Raw genomic sequence first — 18,203 nt, forward strand, 5'->3', positions numbered from 1 at the left:
CATTGCTGTAGTTTTATAAGCGACATTCGGTCTTCAGGGGGCTTCAAAACAAAACAACAAATAACAAAAAGAAATTTAACTATCAGTAAGACGATCACGAAGCCACGCCCCTTCCGGTGGACCTGTCTGAAGTGGGTCATGAATCTCACACATGATGTTTGTCAGTTTAAAAGATAATTTTCAAGTCAATAAAGTGTCAGTTTGGCGTATTAAAGTCTCACCAACACGTCACTAACACCAACATGAAGTCAACTGGGTCAGAAAAGGTTCTAAACAAGATAAACCTCACAATAAATCTGCTCATATTGACGACTGCAGTTCTGGTTCTGGTTCAGTTCTGTGAGCTGCTGATATACAAGAGCAGCTCTACGATGTTTAAGTTAACAGATGACGACACTGTGATATCTTTATAATGACGTTTTCTCAGACTGATGTTTCATTAGTGTGATCAATGACACCGTTCAAACAGGATCAATACTTTATCCATCTCTCTTTCTTCACTACCAGACAAAGATGTAATCAAATAAGGTCCATGAAGGAAACCTGACTTCTGCTCTCTCTGACTGTCTTCTAACAATGTTTGATAAAATCGTACTGAACAGACAGACCATATGTTCATATCGTATGGATCCAGTGGCCTCTGGGTCCAGGTCTCCGTCCGCCCCTTTCTGGTTCTGATTGGGTTGAGTGGATTTGAAGGATTGTTGCTGTGCCGCTGCTTGAATCACAACATCAACACTGCCGACACCAGCGCCCGGCGCTCTCTGCTCCATGTCTCTCAGCTCGACAAGCTGCCGCCAAACCAAACTTGTCATGTTGTGAAGCCGCAGCGGTGGGAATTATTTTAATGGCTCGTAGAGCGGCCAAGTCCCTCTGGCCTCGTTCTGCAGCCTGGAGCTGTTGATCACCCCTAATTGAATTCTGGATGGAATTTATGATGAGAGGCGGCAATTTGTTGACACTTTTGCTCTATTGAGTGGAAAGTAGTAATTTTCTTTCCTGCTGTACGTGCAGAAGTTTAGAAAAGCAGCGACAGAAGCCTTGAGCTCGCTCTCAGCTGATGGGGATAATTTCCTGGTGGGCAGCTGATGTTGATCAGACGTTAATTGGACGAACTAGAGAGGTGATGAAAACCTGAAGACATACAGCAGAGGAGGGGAGCGAGGTGGTGGACTGGAGGTTGTTTAAACTTCATTTAACCAGAGTTTGATTCTGTGCTTCATGTGTGTCCTGATGTGACACCAAGGAGGCCTTCTGTGACTCTTGCGCCACCTTTTATAACTGCAGAATCATCACATTTTTAGTTCTGCCTCACTAACAGAATGATCCAGTGATTATACTATTTATTAGTAATAGTAGTTATAACAGATGACATTCGTAACTGAGGGAATCCTGCTGAGTGATGTTTTTCAGTCTGTTGGAAACATGTTTCTGTCCAGCTTTCAGTTTTTCTTTAGCTTCAGTGGAAACTTTCATGTGTTGAGCTGCTCGTTTGTGACTCACCATGACTCAGCCTGATGAGGCCAGACTGACTCCAGAGAGAGCTGAGCCTGAAGAGAGAGGCTGCTGAGGGTTTGTCTCGCACAGCCAGAGCTCCTCAACGCTCTGAGGAGGTTCACATTCAGTGTCAGCACTTGTGATGTGATGTCACTTCCTGCTCTGTATCAAACAAACCCATCCATCAGTGAAACAAACAGACTCCATGTTTCTACTCAAAGACAGAAAGAAGTTCATGTAGAACATTTGCTGAATGAACAAGAAGGTCCAAATAATGCAGAATGAGTCAGAGACAGAGTTTCACAGAGTTTATAAAGTGTCTCCAACTCAACAACTCACTAAACTGACACATTTGTTAAGGGAGTCTGGTGCTGTTGTGTTACTGGTTCAGTGAAACAGACGGTGTGTTCAGACATCAGCTGCTAACATTGGCAGGCTAACAGAGACCAAACATGTCTTCTTCATTACAGTGTTATCATTTCTATAATAATGTGATATCATCCAGGTTCCTGATGTTATTACCATTAACAGGACATTAAAGACACAGGACACAGAGAGAAGGATACTGTCAAATGTTTAATCCGTTCAGTACAGGGTGTTCATCTCAGTGCAAGTGCCATAAACAACAATATCGAGCCATGTTTGGTTTATGTACAAATCTGAACTTTGGCATTGAGAAGCAGAGCGGGCCGTGGAGGAAACAGAGTCAGTGAAGGCAGCAGGAGGGTCGAACACAAACGTGAGACAACAAACGGCTTCGATCAGAGCTGGAAACATCCGAATGATCAGCAGCAGAGAAACAAAAAACTGGATGTCTGAACAGAGCGAAAGGTCAAGAATCAGACTGGAAGATAACACAGAGTGACGACCGTTGTTTTTTTTTCTTCATTTCAATCAACCACATGAACAAGTCAATGAACAAATTAATGGTATATATATTTATATTTATATATCTAAAGTGCAATATGGTACAAAAATATAGAAGGTCAGCAGCACCTCGATACATTTACAAAATAAATACACCATTCAGACAAAATAAATTACCGCAAAAAAAATCTGACATAACTGGAATAAAAAGAAAAAAAGCAAGGATTCACAAAGATTAAAATCTGTTGCCTCACAGAGCATCAAATAAGTTTTTGGTTTTTTTTTTTATCATATTCTGCTATTTATTCTGCTATATTTAGAATATTTACAGACAATAAATATTTTCCAATTTCTTTCCAAACAGTCACTATTACAGGACACTGTAACGTGAGTATTTAGGAGTCCAGTCCGACTGTCCGCAGGCTTCTGGAACACAAACACACAGAAACAAAACTGTCAGTTCACGTTTTATATTTCAACATGAATTATTTCTATTTAATATAACAACTTTAAATTAAGTTCAGTGAATTCTGCATAGTATTTATATTATATTTACATTATATCCCCCAAACTAGAGTGCTCCCTTATTACTGATTAAAAATGCAATATGTGTTTAAAATGTTATGTATGTCATGTATAAATGTATAGCTAGTTAGCATGTCTGGAGCATGGATCCAGAATTGTTAATCTGATTACTAAGAAGTGCTGAACTTGCATTTCAAGAATTGAATTGTTCATGAGAAATAAATTTGTCGGAAGTTAAAGAAGCTCTAAAGATTTACTCTCTGAAATCACAAGTGTACTTTCCATCAGTGTGTGAGCTGCAGACTCACCTTTGTCAGAGACTGACAGCGTTTTAAAGCAGCGCCCTCTGCAGGCCGAGCAGAGACCTCCACTCCAGGTGGAGTCCACTTCCTACTTCGTCCTCCAGCCTCCACCCCAGTGAGCGCGCCCTCCTCTTCCTCTTCTCTCCCTCCCTCCTCTTCCCAGACCTTCCTTTCTTCTTCCTCTTGCCGTTTACTTTCTGCACGCCGTCTTTGTATGTCTGATTCTTGTTCTGCTCTGTGTCCTGCGGCAGGTTGGTGCCCTCCTCCTCCTCCAGCCTGAAGCTGATGGGGAGGTTCTTGGTTCCTCCGGGGGGTTTGGAGTGCAGGGTGCTGCCGGTGGTGCTCAGGTTGATGCCCAGTCCGACCCCTGGCAGCCCGACGCCGGCGCCGCTGCTGCTTCCCCCTCCGCTGGTGGTCTGGACCGGGAGGTCCCGGACCTCCGCCGTGTGGACTTCGTCCAGTAGCTCCTGCAGCCACATGCGCCGCTTAAAGTCCTGCAGCGCCCGGCCTTTGTCGTGCATCAGCTGAGCGTGAGTCACAGACCGCTTTCTGCAAAAGATCACACACAAAATGTTTGTTTTAAGGATTTTTCTTTGACTTCATATTGGGAGAAATTGTGTAAAAATACTTCTTTACAATTTAAATGTTGAGATTGTAGTGACAGAACTTTAAACCAAACTTCATTCAATTTTCCAACAATTTTGAGTGTTTTGGCCTCCACATTTCTTTGGAAATAAACTTCTGACAGATGAACATAATACATCAACCCTCTGTTGAGAGAAAGTTGTGCTTGAAAGTAGATTCTTAATTAAATAATGTAGTTTAAAAGCATAAATAAAAGTAAATGTCTTTGCATTGAACTTCACTGACATTTTTGAAACCTGCCTCATAATAAACTGCTTTGAGAAAGTTCATATCACCGATGTTACGAGAGAGTATTTGGTCTTTTGTGAGTTGGGATGCTCAGTTGACCAGCAGAGGGCAGCATCAGCACAAGAATGACAGTGAAGGCTTCAAACAGACCAGCAGATTTCCAATGATTCACTGCTGCATCCGATCAGTGAACTGACATGATTCATCGAACCGCAGGAGCTGAATTTGTTCCCAGGGTTGTTAAAACTGATACCAAAGATCTCCACCCTGCACAAGGAGGTCCAAAAGACTTTCTCCTCTTTTTTTCTTTTCATGTTAAAGTGCCAGATTTCCCTTCGATTGTTCATTCATACGATCTTTGGCCCTTCACTTTTCATTACTCTGCATGTTAACGTGGAGCTCAGGGATCGATCTGGAAGCACAAATGCTCCAAAATGAAAATAGCAAGAATTCATGTGGCTGAACTTCAGATCAGTCGGAGAGCAAAGTACTTCACAAGGCTTCTGTAGCGTCTGTAGTGTCACAAGAAGAGTTCAAGCACCAAATATTCATCTGCAAACATATATTTCAGTATTTACGGAATGAAATATCTACACAAAGGGCAGCGATGGAATGTAACTAAGTACATTTACTTAAATAGTTTGTTGGATTTCTCCTACGAGGGATCAATAAAGGCACATCATCTGATCTAGTGTACAATTCTGAGGTACTTCTGCTTTACTTTAATACTTTACTGCTACTTTATTCTTCCACTCCACTACATTAATTTGATTACATTAGTTACAAGTTACCTTACAGATTACATTCTGCATCAGAGCCCAAGTAGCACTTTTTAAAACTGTATTTATTTTATCTGCAACTGAATAAAAAAATAAATAACTGTAATCAGGAAAATGCTGAATATCAAACCAGTAATGTGACGACTGAAACTACCAGCATAGAAAATAAATAATTATGCCAATTAATGTACCAAACTTAAAATTAATAATATAGGCATTTAATTACTTTCTCTTTGTTTTACCATTTAGTCATTAGTAAATTAATTTATATATTAATTTATTTGTGTATCTTATTTGTATTATCTCACAAATAAGTACAGGAATAAAAGTAGCTTTAAAAATGACTAAACTAAATAGATAAAATGGAAACTATAATGGGAAAGTAAATAAATGTGAGAATTAATACAAAGGTAAATAAATTTTGAGGTGATTTACAACAGAAATGTCCAGTATCATTTTTAGTGCCTCCCTTCACTCCAAACCATGCAGTGAACAAAGTGAAAGGTGAATCTGACTGACAGCATTTGTTTCATAAGTTTTCTACACAGAGGATATCGCAGTAATACCTGTATGAATTAGTCTGGTTGCATTGAAAATAACTGTGATTCACATTACTTGTTGTATAACCGTCAGCACAGTAAGAAGCACTCGGTGGAGTTTTCCACTAAACTACATTGACATTTCTAAATATTTTGCGATGTGACACCATCAGCACCATCTACAGGTGAACAGTCATGAAGTATTACGTGTCCAGTTAGAAGTTTATAAAGTACATGAGCTATTCTTGCTCTGAGTGAGGCCATGAAAAGTGATTAGGCCCCAGCGAGATTTGAACTCGCGACCCCTGGTTTACAAGACCAGTGCTCTAACCCCTGAGCTATGGAGCCTGGTCTCTGTAGGCCACACCCACAACAGACCAGGCTGCTGCTGAAGGCTCACACAGACAGCCGTCACTCTCAAACAACACAATGAGGTCAAAGTCTGCTCAGGTGGAAAAGCAGGACTTTAAATATTAAACAGGACGGATGGATTCAAACTCACAACCTCTGGTTTTTAAAGCAGGACTGTAACTTCTAGTCTGTGGCGCTACAGCACCAAACAGCCACATGGTGGTGCTGTCTGCACAGGAACCCAAACACAACACTTGGCTGAACTTTACATCAAACTTCATTGAAATTTGTTGTGTTTTCAGATGTCAGGATTGACCTTTGATTAATGAACCTGCAGCTACAAAACACACTGGACTGGAAACCAGCACCGAGCTGCTCGGTGACACATTTGATATGATTACAGATTGTGATTGAAACAACAATCAGTCAAAAAGTTTCAGGGCATGAAAGACGCAGCAGAGCAGCTCCAGCAGCTCTGATCCTGTCCAGATGGGACCACCTGTTATCTTTCCTGATGCAGTCGGAGCAGCACAAGGATTCGGGCTTTGCTTTGCCGCGGTGTCGCGTTACTCAGACTCTGAACTCTTAGACAAACATGGAGGCAGAGGGCACGGCTCAAAGCCTGGGAACCAGCGAGCGCCAACGCCGGCCAAACACTTCAGGTGTCTGAGCACACAAACACGCTGGCTTCAGTGGGAGATAGCAGCGGCTGATTAGAGCTCAGCGCCGCCCTTCAGCTGTCAGGCTGCTTCCCATGATGCACTGCGGCTTTATCTGGAGGGTGTCTCTGCCGAACTTCACACAAATCATTTTCAGTTTGATTTGGATTCAGTCGTGGAGGTTTTGCTGCAACATCAGGACTTAAACCTGAAACCACATGGACCAAATGTGATGAAACCACATGGACAAATAAAAAAGGACTTTCTCTTCTGATTCAGCTCCCCCGGGATCACCGTGTGTTTTCCTGCTGAATAATAATAATATCCTGAACAAAACTCGCCTCCCAAACACAGAGGAGCCCCTGAGAGCAGCCAGTGTTTATATGCATACAGATATTTCCTGTAAATCTCAGGTCTGAGGAGAAAAGGCCTGCGAGCACAGCGCCTGTGAAACTGATCCGGTTCTGTTTTTACCTTTAATAACGCTCACATCAAACAGCTTCCAGCCGAGGGGAGGAGGAGGAAAATGGCCCTGAAACATCCTGAGGTGGCAGAGCTCCAACGCTCCCCGTCCTACCTGAGCCTAATTGTTTCTCTCTGCAGGAGACCAGCGGAAGAAGTAAAACCAGCAGTGTGACGATGGCTGTGGAAGCTCCTTACCGCCACCAGAACATGAAAACTCAGTTTGATGAGAAAAATATTCCCTCGAAAAAAACTATGAGACGTGTTGATATTTGTTCTTATAATTTAGATTTTTAATCTCATTCTTTTTGGTCTTTAATTAGCAGAATTTGGCTTCCAAATGTCCTTGTCCTATTTAATGTTTCGCCTCCTCAGGCTTCACCGATGGATCAGTTTTTTATGTTCATAGAAGACTAATTTAAAACCGTCAGTGATCCTGACTCTTGGTCACGGTGATTGATTACCACATTTTAGGCATCGTTGCAAGCGATGTTTGTATATTAGCCAAGAAATCAACATCGGCCCCAAAAACTGAGCGTCAGTCTCCTGATTTAAATCAAAACTTGGACAGTGTCATTCAGGCTGCGTCCTCACAGAAGAAAAACACTGTAAATTACTCAAAGTTTCCAGATTGAAACGCTTTAGAAATCAAACTCGAGGCAGAGCTGGAGCTGACAGACGAGCTTCATCATCAAAAACTGTGAAAGATGTTTTTCAGCATAGATGATTCTCAGAGCAAACGTCAAATGTCCTGTTTGTTTTCGGCCAACATATTTACTTTACTGTCATGTAAGAAAGGCAGCAAATATTCATGTCAGTTGGTATTCAAATCTTCAGAATCCTAATCAAATTGATTTTTTAGGATAGAATAATGATTGCAACTTTGTTCGCGTTGGACTACTTTTAATTGATTCCCAGAGTCTAACATCATTTTCTGGTCTAAATTCAGCTGAATCTCATTTTAAAAAGCCTGAATTCTGCGTCCTGTTTCAGGTCGGAGGTCACCGACTCCCACCGCCGTGTCATTTTCAATCTTGCGCTTTTCATCGTACTTCGTGTTTTCTTTTCCACTCAGGTGGCGTTAACCCTCGTCCTGAAAATCCTATTAAGTTCATATCACACAACGGCTGTAGCTCCATTTCCCCTGACATAAGCAGAACAGGCCCCACACACACACACACACAACCCGTTAAACCTGGACGACACACGGTTTGAATCACTTTAAAGACTCGACTCTCCAGAACTTCCAGCGCCGCCACCAAAATGCATTTCAGATGTGAAGTCTCTCCCCTGAGAGAGGCCAGAAACTCTCCCTCAGACTGTTTACAGCAGCATCTCCACCGCTTCATTAAACTGGTTCCATCTCACAGATATCATCTCTGCGCCGCTCTCAGACTGCGTTCAGCAACTTGAAAGAACATTTATTCTGTTTGGCATCAGACACCTCAGCAGGGGCGGCAGGTTTGGTTTGGTCCGCGGCCGAGCCGAACATCAGCATTATTCACTTCCCTCCATCGCAAAGTGTTTGCGGAGGGATGGACGGCGACGGCAGAGGACGGGAGCCTGAAAGCCTCAGAGGCCGCGGAGCTGCCGGGAGTTTATCACACGGAGACGGTTTCTGCTTTATGTAAACACACAGGTGGGCGAGGGCTAACTAAACACTTTCAGCACGTTTCACATATGAACACATTTTCCAGCCACTGCTCGCCCACCACGCCGGGGGGGAGGGGGGAATGTGCAAATATGGGAAAAAAGATTATCTGGAGGTTTATTCCACTCCAGCTCCCCTCAGGTCCGGACTGAGGAGCACAGACTGAAGTGAAGACAGGCTGAAAAGTGTCCAGAAATCAGACTTACATTCTGCTGCTCAGGGCATCAATGGGTCGTCCGTAGTGTGGCACCGGAGAGCAGAGGAGGAAGAGAGCGAAGCACCAGCGCTGAAGGACTCTCCGGGAGCAGAACATCTTTCTGTGGACAAACAAACACATGAACATTTATCTTCACATGCGTCTCTCGCCGTCTGTCTCTAAACCTGCCGACTCAAACAGTTCCTCTGTGGCTCGTTGAAATGATTAACGCAGCTTCACATGAGATGAAACCAGTCGAGCGTGTTTCACAGAGTGGAGCCACAACAAAGCTGAAATTAAACACAGAGACACAAAAGGAGGGAGAAGAAGAAGAGTTACTGGAAAACTTACTTTCCCACAGCAGTGTCTGTCCCGCACGGAGAAAAGATAAAGAAAATTATTTATTTTATGTCCTTTCTCAAACTTTCCAGTCAGACTTTCCAACACAAATCCAGGTGATGACACCTTGGGGAGCGGAAAAAAAAAATCCCCACGAGCCAAAAGACATCCAGGAGCTCGTCTGCACTGCTCTAAGTTATGTTCCTCAGTTTACAAACTCCTCAAAGTGAAGAAGAAGAAGAAGAAGTCCGGCTGCGGCTCCAGCAGTCGTCCAGGTGTCCCGCGGTTAAAGGTGAGTGTCAGAGCGAGCTGAGGCTGCACTGCTGCTGCTGCGGCTGCTGCAGGTCGATCTGATGGGAGCGTTTGCTGCATGCTGCCTGAGTGCCTGAGAAGGTCAGAGGCGAAGGGAAGGGGAGGACTTCTTAACAGAGAGGAGGGCCTCCATCATGTCTCAGCCCACTGAGTGTGGACGAGTCAGACAGGAAGGTGGCACTCGAGCAGCACAGAGACTGAGCCGAGCCACAGCTGCAGCTACGGAGGACACGCAGGGCCAGAAAACACCGAGCGTTCACTCATCACCAAAAACACTCAGACAGCAACACAAACAACAACAACACAAACACTGAGCGGCTCTGATCCAGCTGGAACATCTTCACAGTGTTCTTATGTCACAGCTGTTTTTAATCATTTTACATTTTTATTCTCATTGTTTTTCTTTTAAAATGTGTTTGGCTGTTATATGAAACAGTTTGTCTATTAAAAGTCACAAACAGACTAAAATTAGAAACACATTAATTTAAATCAGGAACTGGCTGATAAACAGAGTTATAATCTGCTCTGTGGGCGTCAGTACAGCCACTGACTCTAATGTTAAGGAGGACGGGTGCTGAGAGAGAGACTGAAGTTTGGTTTTACACCTGACCTGAGTGATCCGATCAGAACCGGTCCATTCACACCTGAAGTTAAAACGCATGCTGACGTGTGTTTTGAGCGAACACTTACGATGTCACTTCCTGCTCTGTATGAAACAATTTGCTGAATTTACAAGAAGGTCCAAATAATGCAGAATGAGTCAGAGACAGAGTTTCACAGAGTTTATAAAGTTTGTTTTAAGTCAGCAGCTCTTAAAATCACTACATTTGTTAATGGAGTCTGGTGATGTGGTGGTGACTGGTGATCTCAGAGAGACTTGGTCACCGAAATCACTGAAGAAATTTCAAGGCAAATATTATAGTTTTTACTCCACCACATTTATTTACTTATTACTTTAGTTACCGGTTACTTTGCAGATTACATTCTGCGTCAGAGCCAAAGTAGCACATTTGTAAATAAATGTATTTTATCTACAGTCATCAGAATATTGAATCTTATCACTCAGGTCCGTAATCAGTCCGTTACTTTTACTAGAGTAATATTAACACAATATCTTTACTTTCCTCACAGATAATGTATAGTTCTCTTGTTTCGTCATGTTGAGACGAGGTTGTAGAAAACTGAGTTTAGCTTGTTTGATTTCCCTGATTTGAATATAACAAAGTGACTCTGTCGTCTTGGACGCTCTTGCCTCAGTCAGACTGGGAGGTATTTCCTGTGTGAGTGATTCACACTGACAGCTGGTTGTCGTCTGCGTCACAGCAGTGACTCTGGGCCATCGCTGGCCTTTATCTGCCCACCGTCGACCTGAGCGGTCAGGTGGTCTGTTCAGGTAAAACGCTCGGCCTGCGGACACGACGCTGACGTGTGAGCGGAGGTGATGAGGCCTGGCAGGCTGAACTCTGACCCGTCTGAGAACATTCAGGAACATTTCTACACTGTCGTTGTTCACACAACAGCTTCTCAAGCTTCTGAAACACTCACGTTACCTCCAAAATGTTTTGCATTACATCAAACTGGTTACATTCATATGAAACGTATTAGTTCAATATTACAGTCTGTGTAGAGTAATGCATCACTTCCAGTGCTGTTTAAAGGACACACAAGTAAAGATGCAGTGTTAAAATGTTGCTTTGGTGAAAGTGAGAGTTTGCCTCCACAGTGTAGTGGAGTGAAGCTGACATCAGATCAGATCAGAGACTGCAGTGATCACATGTAATGATCTGTGTGCAGCAGCAGATGATGACAGTTCATTAAAGCTAACGAGCTAACAGATGAGCAGAAGAAGAAGAAGATGTGTATCATGAACGCTTCACCTTGTCTGATGTGCAGATGGTGGAAACATGTTTCCACAGCGGTTTAAATAGACGTCAGTCACATTAATCGTGTGTGTGTGTGTGTGTGTGTGTGTGTGTGTGTGTGTGTGTGTGTGTGTGTGCGTGCGTGCTCATGACTGGCACAGTATGGAATGGACTGGCATGGGATGAAACTGAGTACATTTACTCAAGTAGTTTAGTTTTTACTCAGCTCAGCTCAGCACAATGAAAATAAAGAACTGTTTCTGTCAGCAGAGCGACTCTGAGGACAAACGCTTGTCATTTTTAATCAGGCGTCTTTAATATTTCCTTATAAAAACAAGGGTTTATTTTTAGTGATATTGTTATTAGATTTGGAATTGGACCATGTAAGACAACATGATGTGCAGCCATTGTGTTTTCCAGCTCACAGAGACAGTTGCATCTCATTTTTGCTTATAAGTATTTTAATTATATAATTCAGTTTGTTCAGACTATTACAGATTATTAACTGAAGCACTGACAGAGCAGAACATTCATCTTATAACCTTTCAAAGGAGCCTAAAACCTCGTCTGTACTCCAGATGGTGAAGATGTTTCAGGATGATTTTATTTACACTTCCAGGATTAAGATGAAGTTAAAGCTTCTATATGCAGGATTTTAGAAACGCGTGACTTTGGTGACTCCTACTGGTGGAATCAAAAAGAGTGCATCGACTTTCTTCACGAGGGTCTAGTTTTGTTCTCGAAAAATGTCATCCTTCAGAATAATGTGAGAAATAATCCCACATAAAGGCTTTGGGAGAAGGAATCTGAGTTTCCTGAGTTGACCTCCACACATGGAAGACGCAGACAAACACTGCGGGCAGCAGCGCCATTATTCCCCTCCGTCACTCTGACTGACATGTGTTGAAATATCAGCAATGTGTTCCAGCTGTCGCCTCCGACAATTAAAAACAGATCTCACACACACACACACACACACATTTATCTGTCAGGCAGAAATCTGTGTGGAAATCATGTGTGGGAAAAAATGTTTACACAAGCATGTGGCACCATCATGTCACAAGTCTGGAGATTTATGCGTTGTTGTATTTTTATCCCTGTTCTGTGTGATGACTGGCTTTAAGAACAACACAAACACACACACACACACACACACACACACACAATTAATGTGCCTGACGTTTTAGCCAGTGGACTTCTTTGTGATGTCGACTTCACACAAAGACTTCTTCTTTGCGCTCTCTGTTGAATGTTACACAATGACTGATTGAGTTGTTTTAAACTGCACAAACAGTCGGTGATCTCCGTCCAAACCAGGGCGTACCTGTGGAGATCAGAGTGTCGCTCAGCCCGTCTAATAAACACACAACTTATAATTATTCTGTGTTTGAGTGTTTCCCACAACATCATTTAGACGTGTACCAACAACAGTTGTGGTTTGTGTGACACTTAAACACCAAATTCTGCGATTAAGAGCATCTCAACAGTAGTTAGTTACCAAAGAGAGAAATCTAAACAGATCAGCAAACATGACGGACAGACTCTGGAGTGTCACTGTAAACCAAATAAACCTAAATATCCACAACAAATATACATTTCGGTCACATAATGGAAACAATAAGTTGTTAGCGAACAGTTGTAATATTGTTCTGTATCAACGAGATGATTCATGTCCACTCTCCTCTCTGCTTTATCTCGGCCTCTGGCCTGAGGTTAATATCTGTGTCTTTAGCTGCTGAACGCTCCGCTGTGATCACCAGCTAGTATCATCCAGAACCAATACTGAAACTAACAAACGGTCACATGTCGCCTCGTGTGAACTACACCGCCCACCACCATCTCTGAGGTTCTGCTCAGTTTCATCCGTCAGCTTTTGAAAAACGCGAACAAATACGGACGTGGGTTTGGTAAAACTGAGTATGGATTAATATGACGGCAGTGAACGGACAGACGCGCCGTCTGTGTGGACAGATCCAATGCTGAGTGGCGAGCTCGACTGTGGTGTTTTGATTGGTCAGTGATTTTTTACGCGGCAGCTGCACGGTGAAGGTCACCGTATGAACATGAAAGCAAACAATGAAGACATTATTTGCTGAATGTGGAGGCTTTCAACATGCAGCCTGGACGTGATGATGCAACAAACCTCTTTTCATTCATTAGCATCATGAACAGAGTCCATTGTTCCTTCCAGGTCACATTTTGATGGTGAGTGATCGGTGCCAGGGAGAATCATGGGAGTAGTTTTCCCCCCAGTTTGTCTGCAAATTAGTCAAGTTCCTTCCAGTTTATGAGCTCCTCTGGTTGGAGTCGGTTCAGGAACACAGAGTCCGGGCAGATCTTTTCTGGAACAAAAGGAGGAGTGTCGGGGATCAGCGGTGGGAGCGAGTACCTGTCGCCGTCCCTCCCGCCTCCCCGGACGCCCACCTCGTGCCGCTCGCTGGCTCGGCTGGAAAGAAAGATCTCATGTGCTTCTCCTGCGAGAGCCGCTTTACCTGCATGTAAACAGGTACCAGAAAAAAAGTCTTTCCTGGCAGCGGGCAGCTTGTGGGGTCCGAGCCAGGAAAGCTGTTTTAGATTCATAGAAAATTGCTGCGTCTTGGCAGAGCACGACATGCACAAAACAAATGTCCGCTTTTAATCTTTGCGACCGCACCCCCCGCCTCTCCTGCCTCTGCTTTTAAAAACAATTCTCCTCACAAAGGCCCGTACTGTTACTGCCCCCATCAGCGGTCCTGACTCCGTCCTGAGGCCCCCCAGCTCTCTGATAGGACGTTAACCCCGTCAGGTCACAGCGACCACCAGCAAATCACTTCTCACTGTGTAGAAATGAGAAGACAAGTCTGCTGCTCACTGAATTCTTTAAAGGAGCAGTTCACCTTAAAAACATAAACCCAGTCATCATCTCCTCCACGATCATATGAAGTCAGGTGAAGTGTCGTAGTCCCATGTGATCACAGTCTGCAGGACAGAACACATCACAACCTGATCTGGGACCAGATTTACAGCCTCCACATGCTCGTCCACTTCAGATGTAGAGATTGAGGTGCATTAAGTTATAATTTTCTCAGTATTTGACTTGTTTTCCTCAGAAACAAACCTCAGACTGAATGAAGTGAGATGACGATGAGTTAACTAGGTGATTAAACTCGTCTGAGAAACTTGAAGTCAAACGGTGGACGGTTGTATTTTTCTGTTTAGAAAGAAAAAATATTAAATATTTCCTTTCTTGACCTTTTATGAGGTTATTTTGTTGACTTATTAGACTCAGTAGTGAACCAGCTTCAACATGTAGGGATGATCCATGAACAAAACACACAACAGTCAGTTTGTTTAACTTAATGCAGAAGATGCCAATGTGCTGGTGTGTTAAAGGGTTAATCCCAATAAAAGCAGATTTAAAGGTTTGACTTCTGATAAAAATTCAGGTTCCATTTCCACTTTAAGTTGTTCTGATGTATAAGATGAAGTGTTTATGCTCCTCGGTGAACTCAGGCTCCATTTAACAGACGTGATGGCAGTTTGTACAGCAGCTGTGAGACCGCCAGTAAATCACGGAGGAGCTCTCGGGGTGAGGAACGGAGGTCGGCCGGCGAAATGATGGAAAAGTGCGAGTAGCGTCGGGGGGGCCGGGTGATGGATGATGATGATTGAGGGATGATGAAGAGACCATGAGCCGTCTCTCAGGGGTGGCCTTCCTCTCACTCAGTTTAACCTCTGGCTCACCTTCGACCCTCCTCCTCTGCGGCCCCGCCGCGACAGATTTTAACGGAAGAATTCAGGAATGTACGTTTCTGGTTTTTATTTGTTTTTGGGGATGGACAGAAACTCTGAGAAACTCCGTCTCCCTGCCGCTCGTTCTCCTCTCGCCCACAGAACACAACACACGCCCACCACACGGCACATGCTCCGGCACCGCTGTCAGACCACAGACCCGCATTCTGCACGCTGCCGAGCTGCAGCAGAACCCTGTGACCATCTGATATAATGAGAAGAGTGCAGCCCACACAAACAGACCGAGCCGGGTCGCTGGAACCAGAGCGTCAGTTTAGACTGACTTTCCTAGTTTAACTGTCCTTCTTCACTGGCCGATAACACGACGATTCTGTCACTGTCACATAGTTTAGACTAATTTAACATTGTGGCTGTGATGCAGTCAGCGCTCTGTGAATCTGATTGGTTGCATGTCACGAGATAAAGCTTATGAACGCTGAATTACGCTGAGTATTTTAGGAGAAAGGTTATTTTAAATTTGATCCAAAGGTTTTTAGTTGGTTCCAAATATCAATAATAATCAGTATCGGTGCTGAAATAACGATGAATCTCCATTCTATTGTCAAGTTATGACATTTTCTGCTCTAATAAGATTATTTGTGTCAAAACGTTTTACTTCCTCTAACTGTCTGCAACTTTATATTCATAGATTAATAGCACATTGTTCAGCAGTTGGAGCAGCTGCAGCTCCTCTTTGGTTTTTAAATCCCAGTTTTGATTTCTCCAGGTTGGCGAGTGCGAGGGCGGAGCTGTGGGAGAGGACGAGGACGTCAGAGCAGAAGCATCAGGTGAGACGGATGCTGTTATACGCAGCAGAGCACCGTCCTGGATGGTTTTGTTTAATCTGAATCTGAAATGTTGAATCTGAGCAGTGGGTTGTGTCTCTTTATGCTCACACACTCGATTGAATTCTGACTCCTGACGCAGCCACTGAGATTTAAATAAGACATCATATGTCAGCAGAAGTCACTAAAATGGAACAGCAGCACTCAGCAGAAGTCGTCTTCATCTCTGAGCCGTTTGGCAGATGAACGTTTCTGCACGTTAGCGCAGCGTGAAGCTGCAGCACCGAACAAGCAGCAGCATTCAGAGAGCAGGGAAGGCGCCTGCAGTCTGTCTCACTGAGTCTCTGGGCCACTTTTGCAGATGTCACCATATGGGTGTACATAATCTGTTGGTGTGTCACTCTTGGATCCCACCAAGGCAATCAAGGTCCCTGCGCTCAATTAGATCTGATTATGGTTAGCACTGAGCTGCCAGCAAACTGGATCAGAATATGGAGAGGGACAGAAAGTGGTTCAGAGCAGTTCTGACTTGCCTAACAGTTGTCATTGGACACAGTCTTCATGGCTTTAGGCTCATGATTTAATTAGCAGTAAAAGGAGACACTGGAGATATTCAACACTGACTTCTACTGAACGTGTTTTAAGGCTAATTCAAACCTTAAGTGTTGGATTCGTTAGCAAAGACATGTTGAGAGTTCTCATTAGTGAGGGTGTGAAACCACAGCTATGTTTCACTTTGGATTACAGAAAGATGGCTAACAAGCTAACAAGCTAACGGAAACCTTGAGCAGAAAACACTGAAAATGAACATTAAAACAAAATGAATTTAGCACATTAAGCCGTATTAAAGCAGAAAAGGTGTTAAACAAGCTAACATGAAACACAACACACTGAAAATATGATGATACATTCACTGTTTCACTTCAAGGAATCAATATTTTCTTCAGCAAAATAAAGGCATTTAATAATACCTAACTCTGTAGAGCTACAGCTAAGAAGCAGCTAAGAACGTTTTAATGTTGGTCCATATTGATAATAACTGATCAGAAGTGATAAGCTGTCCTATTTTTTATTGTATCAGTTTTAATGACCAGGTGAAAACGGTTAAATTAAACCACTTTAATAATGCTAACACAATAATGACGAATACAAAATAAATAAATCTTCTGTATTCACACTAACCTCTCTGTCAGAACTCATATTCTCACTCTGCTGTTCGGACTTTGTGTTTTTCTCACAGTTGGTTTGTTAAACAATGAGCCAGTGGTGGAACTGATACGAGGTGTTATGAGCCGTCGACGATAAAATATAAATCATTTGTACAATGTGGATAATGATCTTGGATCCAGTCCGGATCAGATCTCTTCTTTTCTATTCCATCAGTGGTCGATTTTCTATGTTTAGTCCAACAATGATGAACCCATGATGAACAGCAATAAATCAGGAGAGGTTCTGTCACTGACCCGGTCCATCAGCAGCTGACAAACAAGTACAGAACTCCTTCTCATACTTTGATGATGCAGTTTAAGATCCATCATCAAAATACATATTTCTTAGACTAACATAAAAACTTTAGCTGATATTCACTCACCTGTATCGCAGCTGCTGACGTCTCCAGAATATCAAGAATCCACTGAAGACGTGTGAAATTAGACTTCCTCGGTCGCTTGTCGCAGGTTGTTCCTGAGGAGAAGCTCCTCTGGTGTCTTGGAGTCTCTGCACTCTTTGCTCTGTTGTGAAGGTCCGTAAAGCTTTATAAACACAGGTCAGGCCCTCCTGCTGACATCACACGGTGGTCATCAGCATCATCACCGCCTCACGTTAGCAGAAGAATCCATGGAGCTGGATTGTAATGAGGTGGATGAACTTACTCACTCTATCTGTTCCTCCCTCCCTCCCACATCCCCTCTCCTCCCCTCAGCAGCCACAACCTCACTTCACAATTCAAAGTCTAAACTAATGACACATGTGAGCGCTCCTCGTTGTTTTGCGTCCGTAACCGGTAGATTTGGTGTTTTTCAGCAGTTGTGGTTTTGGTGGTTGCCTTCCTCTCACTTTGTGACAGATTGATCCTCCTCGCAGTATTTTTTACCCTCCTGCGCGTCACTGAGGCGCGGCAATAAAACCTACATGTTAAATTCAACCTTAAAATGTTATTCCTTCACGACCCGAACTTTACTTAGGCAGATTAACGTGTTCATTTAAAAGCCGGTTATGAAAACAGTGTTCACACAGACAGAGCAGTCTGGCTCGCCTGTGTTTTTGTCTATCTTCTCTGTTTGTGTCTCACTTTAATTCTACTCTATTAAGTAATGACCCCCTGCTGCCAGACAGGAAAAAAAGGAAAAACCTCCTCAAAACATGGTAGTAGTGGTTTGGTTCGTCACGCCTGCCCACGCCTGCGTAGCATCCCTCCTAATCTCCAACACGAAA

At 43.3% G+C, this 18,203-nt stretch overlaps 1 protein-coding gene, 1 long non-coding RNA gene and 1 other non-coding gene across 12 annotated transcripts in view; 1 reads left to right on the top strand and 2 right to left on the bottom strand.

Moving 5' to 3' along the window:
• Positions 1–2,072: 2,072 nt before the first annotated feature.
• pthlha (parathyroid hormone-like hormone a) lies at positions 2,073–17,380 on the bottom strand. 2 transcript variants are annotated; one of them, XM_037121854.1, is made up of 4 exons: positions 17,362–17,380; positions 8,712–8,822; positions 3,198–3,740; positions 2,073–2,790 (listed from the first exon to the last, which is right to left on the bottom strand). In XM_037121854.1, the coding sequence occupies exons 2-3, from the start codon at positions 8,816–8,818 to the stop codon at positions 3,221–3,223; spliced, it is 627 nt and encodes a 208-aa protein (XP_036977749.1). In that variant the 5' UTR covers positions 8,819–8,822; positions 17,362–17,380; the 3' UTR covers positions 2,073–2,790; positions 3,198–3,220. The 2 variants fall into 2 exon arrangements, with proteins under 2 accessions (XP_036977749.1, XP_036977748.1); XM_037121853.1 differs by lacking the exon at positions 17,362–17,380 and adding an exon at positions 9,053–9,404.
• The window catches only part of LOC119032553, a 111,509-nt gene continuing 96,890 nt past the window's right edge, over positions 3,585–18,203 (top strand). For all 9 annotated transcript variants that reach the window (XR_005078928.1, XR_005078933.1, XR_005078931.1 and 6 more), the window contains exons 1-2: positions 3,585–3,721; positions 15,713–15,773. This is a non-coding gene — a long non-coding RNA (uncharacterized LOC119032553). The remainder of the gene's footprint in view (positions 3,722–15,712; positions 15,774–18,203) is intronic.
• trnat-ugu lies at positions 5,658–5,730 on the bottom strand. Its single transcript has one exon. It is a non-coding gene; the product is annotated as a tRNA-Thr (tRNA).

Source organism: Acanthopagrus latus, chromosome 14 (genome assembly GCF_904848185.1).
Source record: "Acanthopagrus latus isolate v.2019 chromosome 14, fAcaLat1.1, whole genome shotgun sequence".
In the NCBI taxonomy this organism is placed as follows: Eukaryota; Metazoa; Chordata; class Actinopteri; order Spariformes; family Sparidae; genus Acanthopagrus; species Acanthopagrus latus.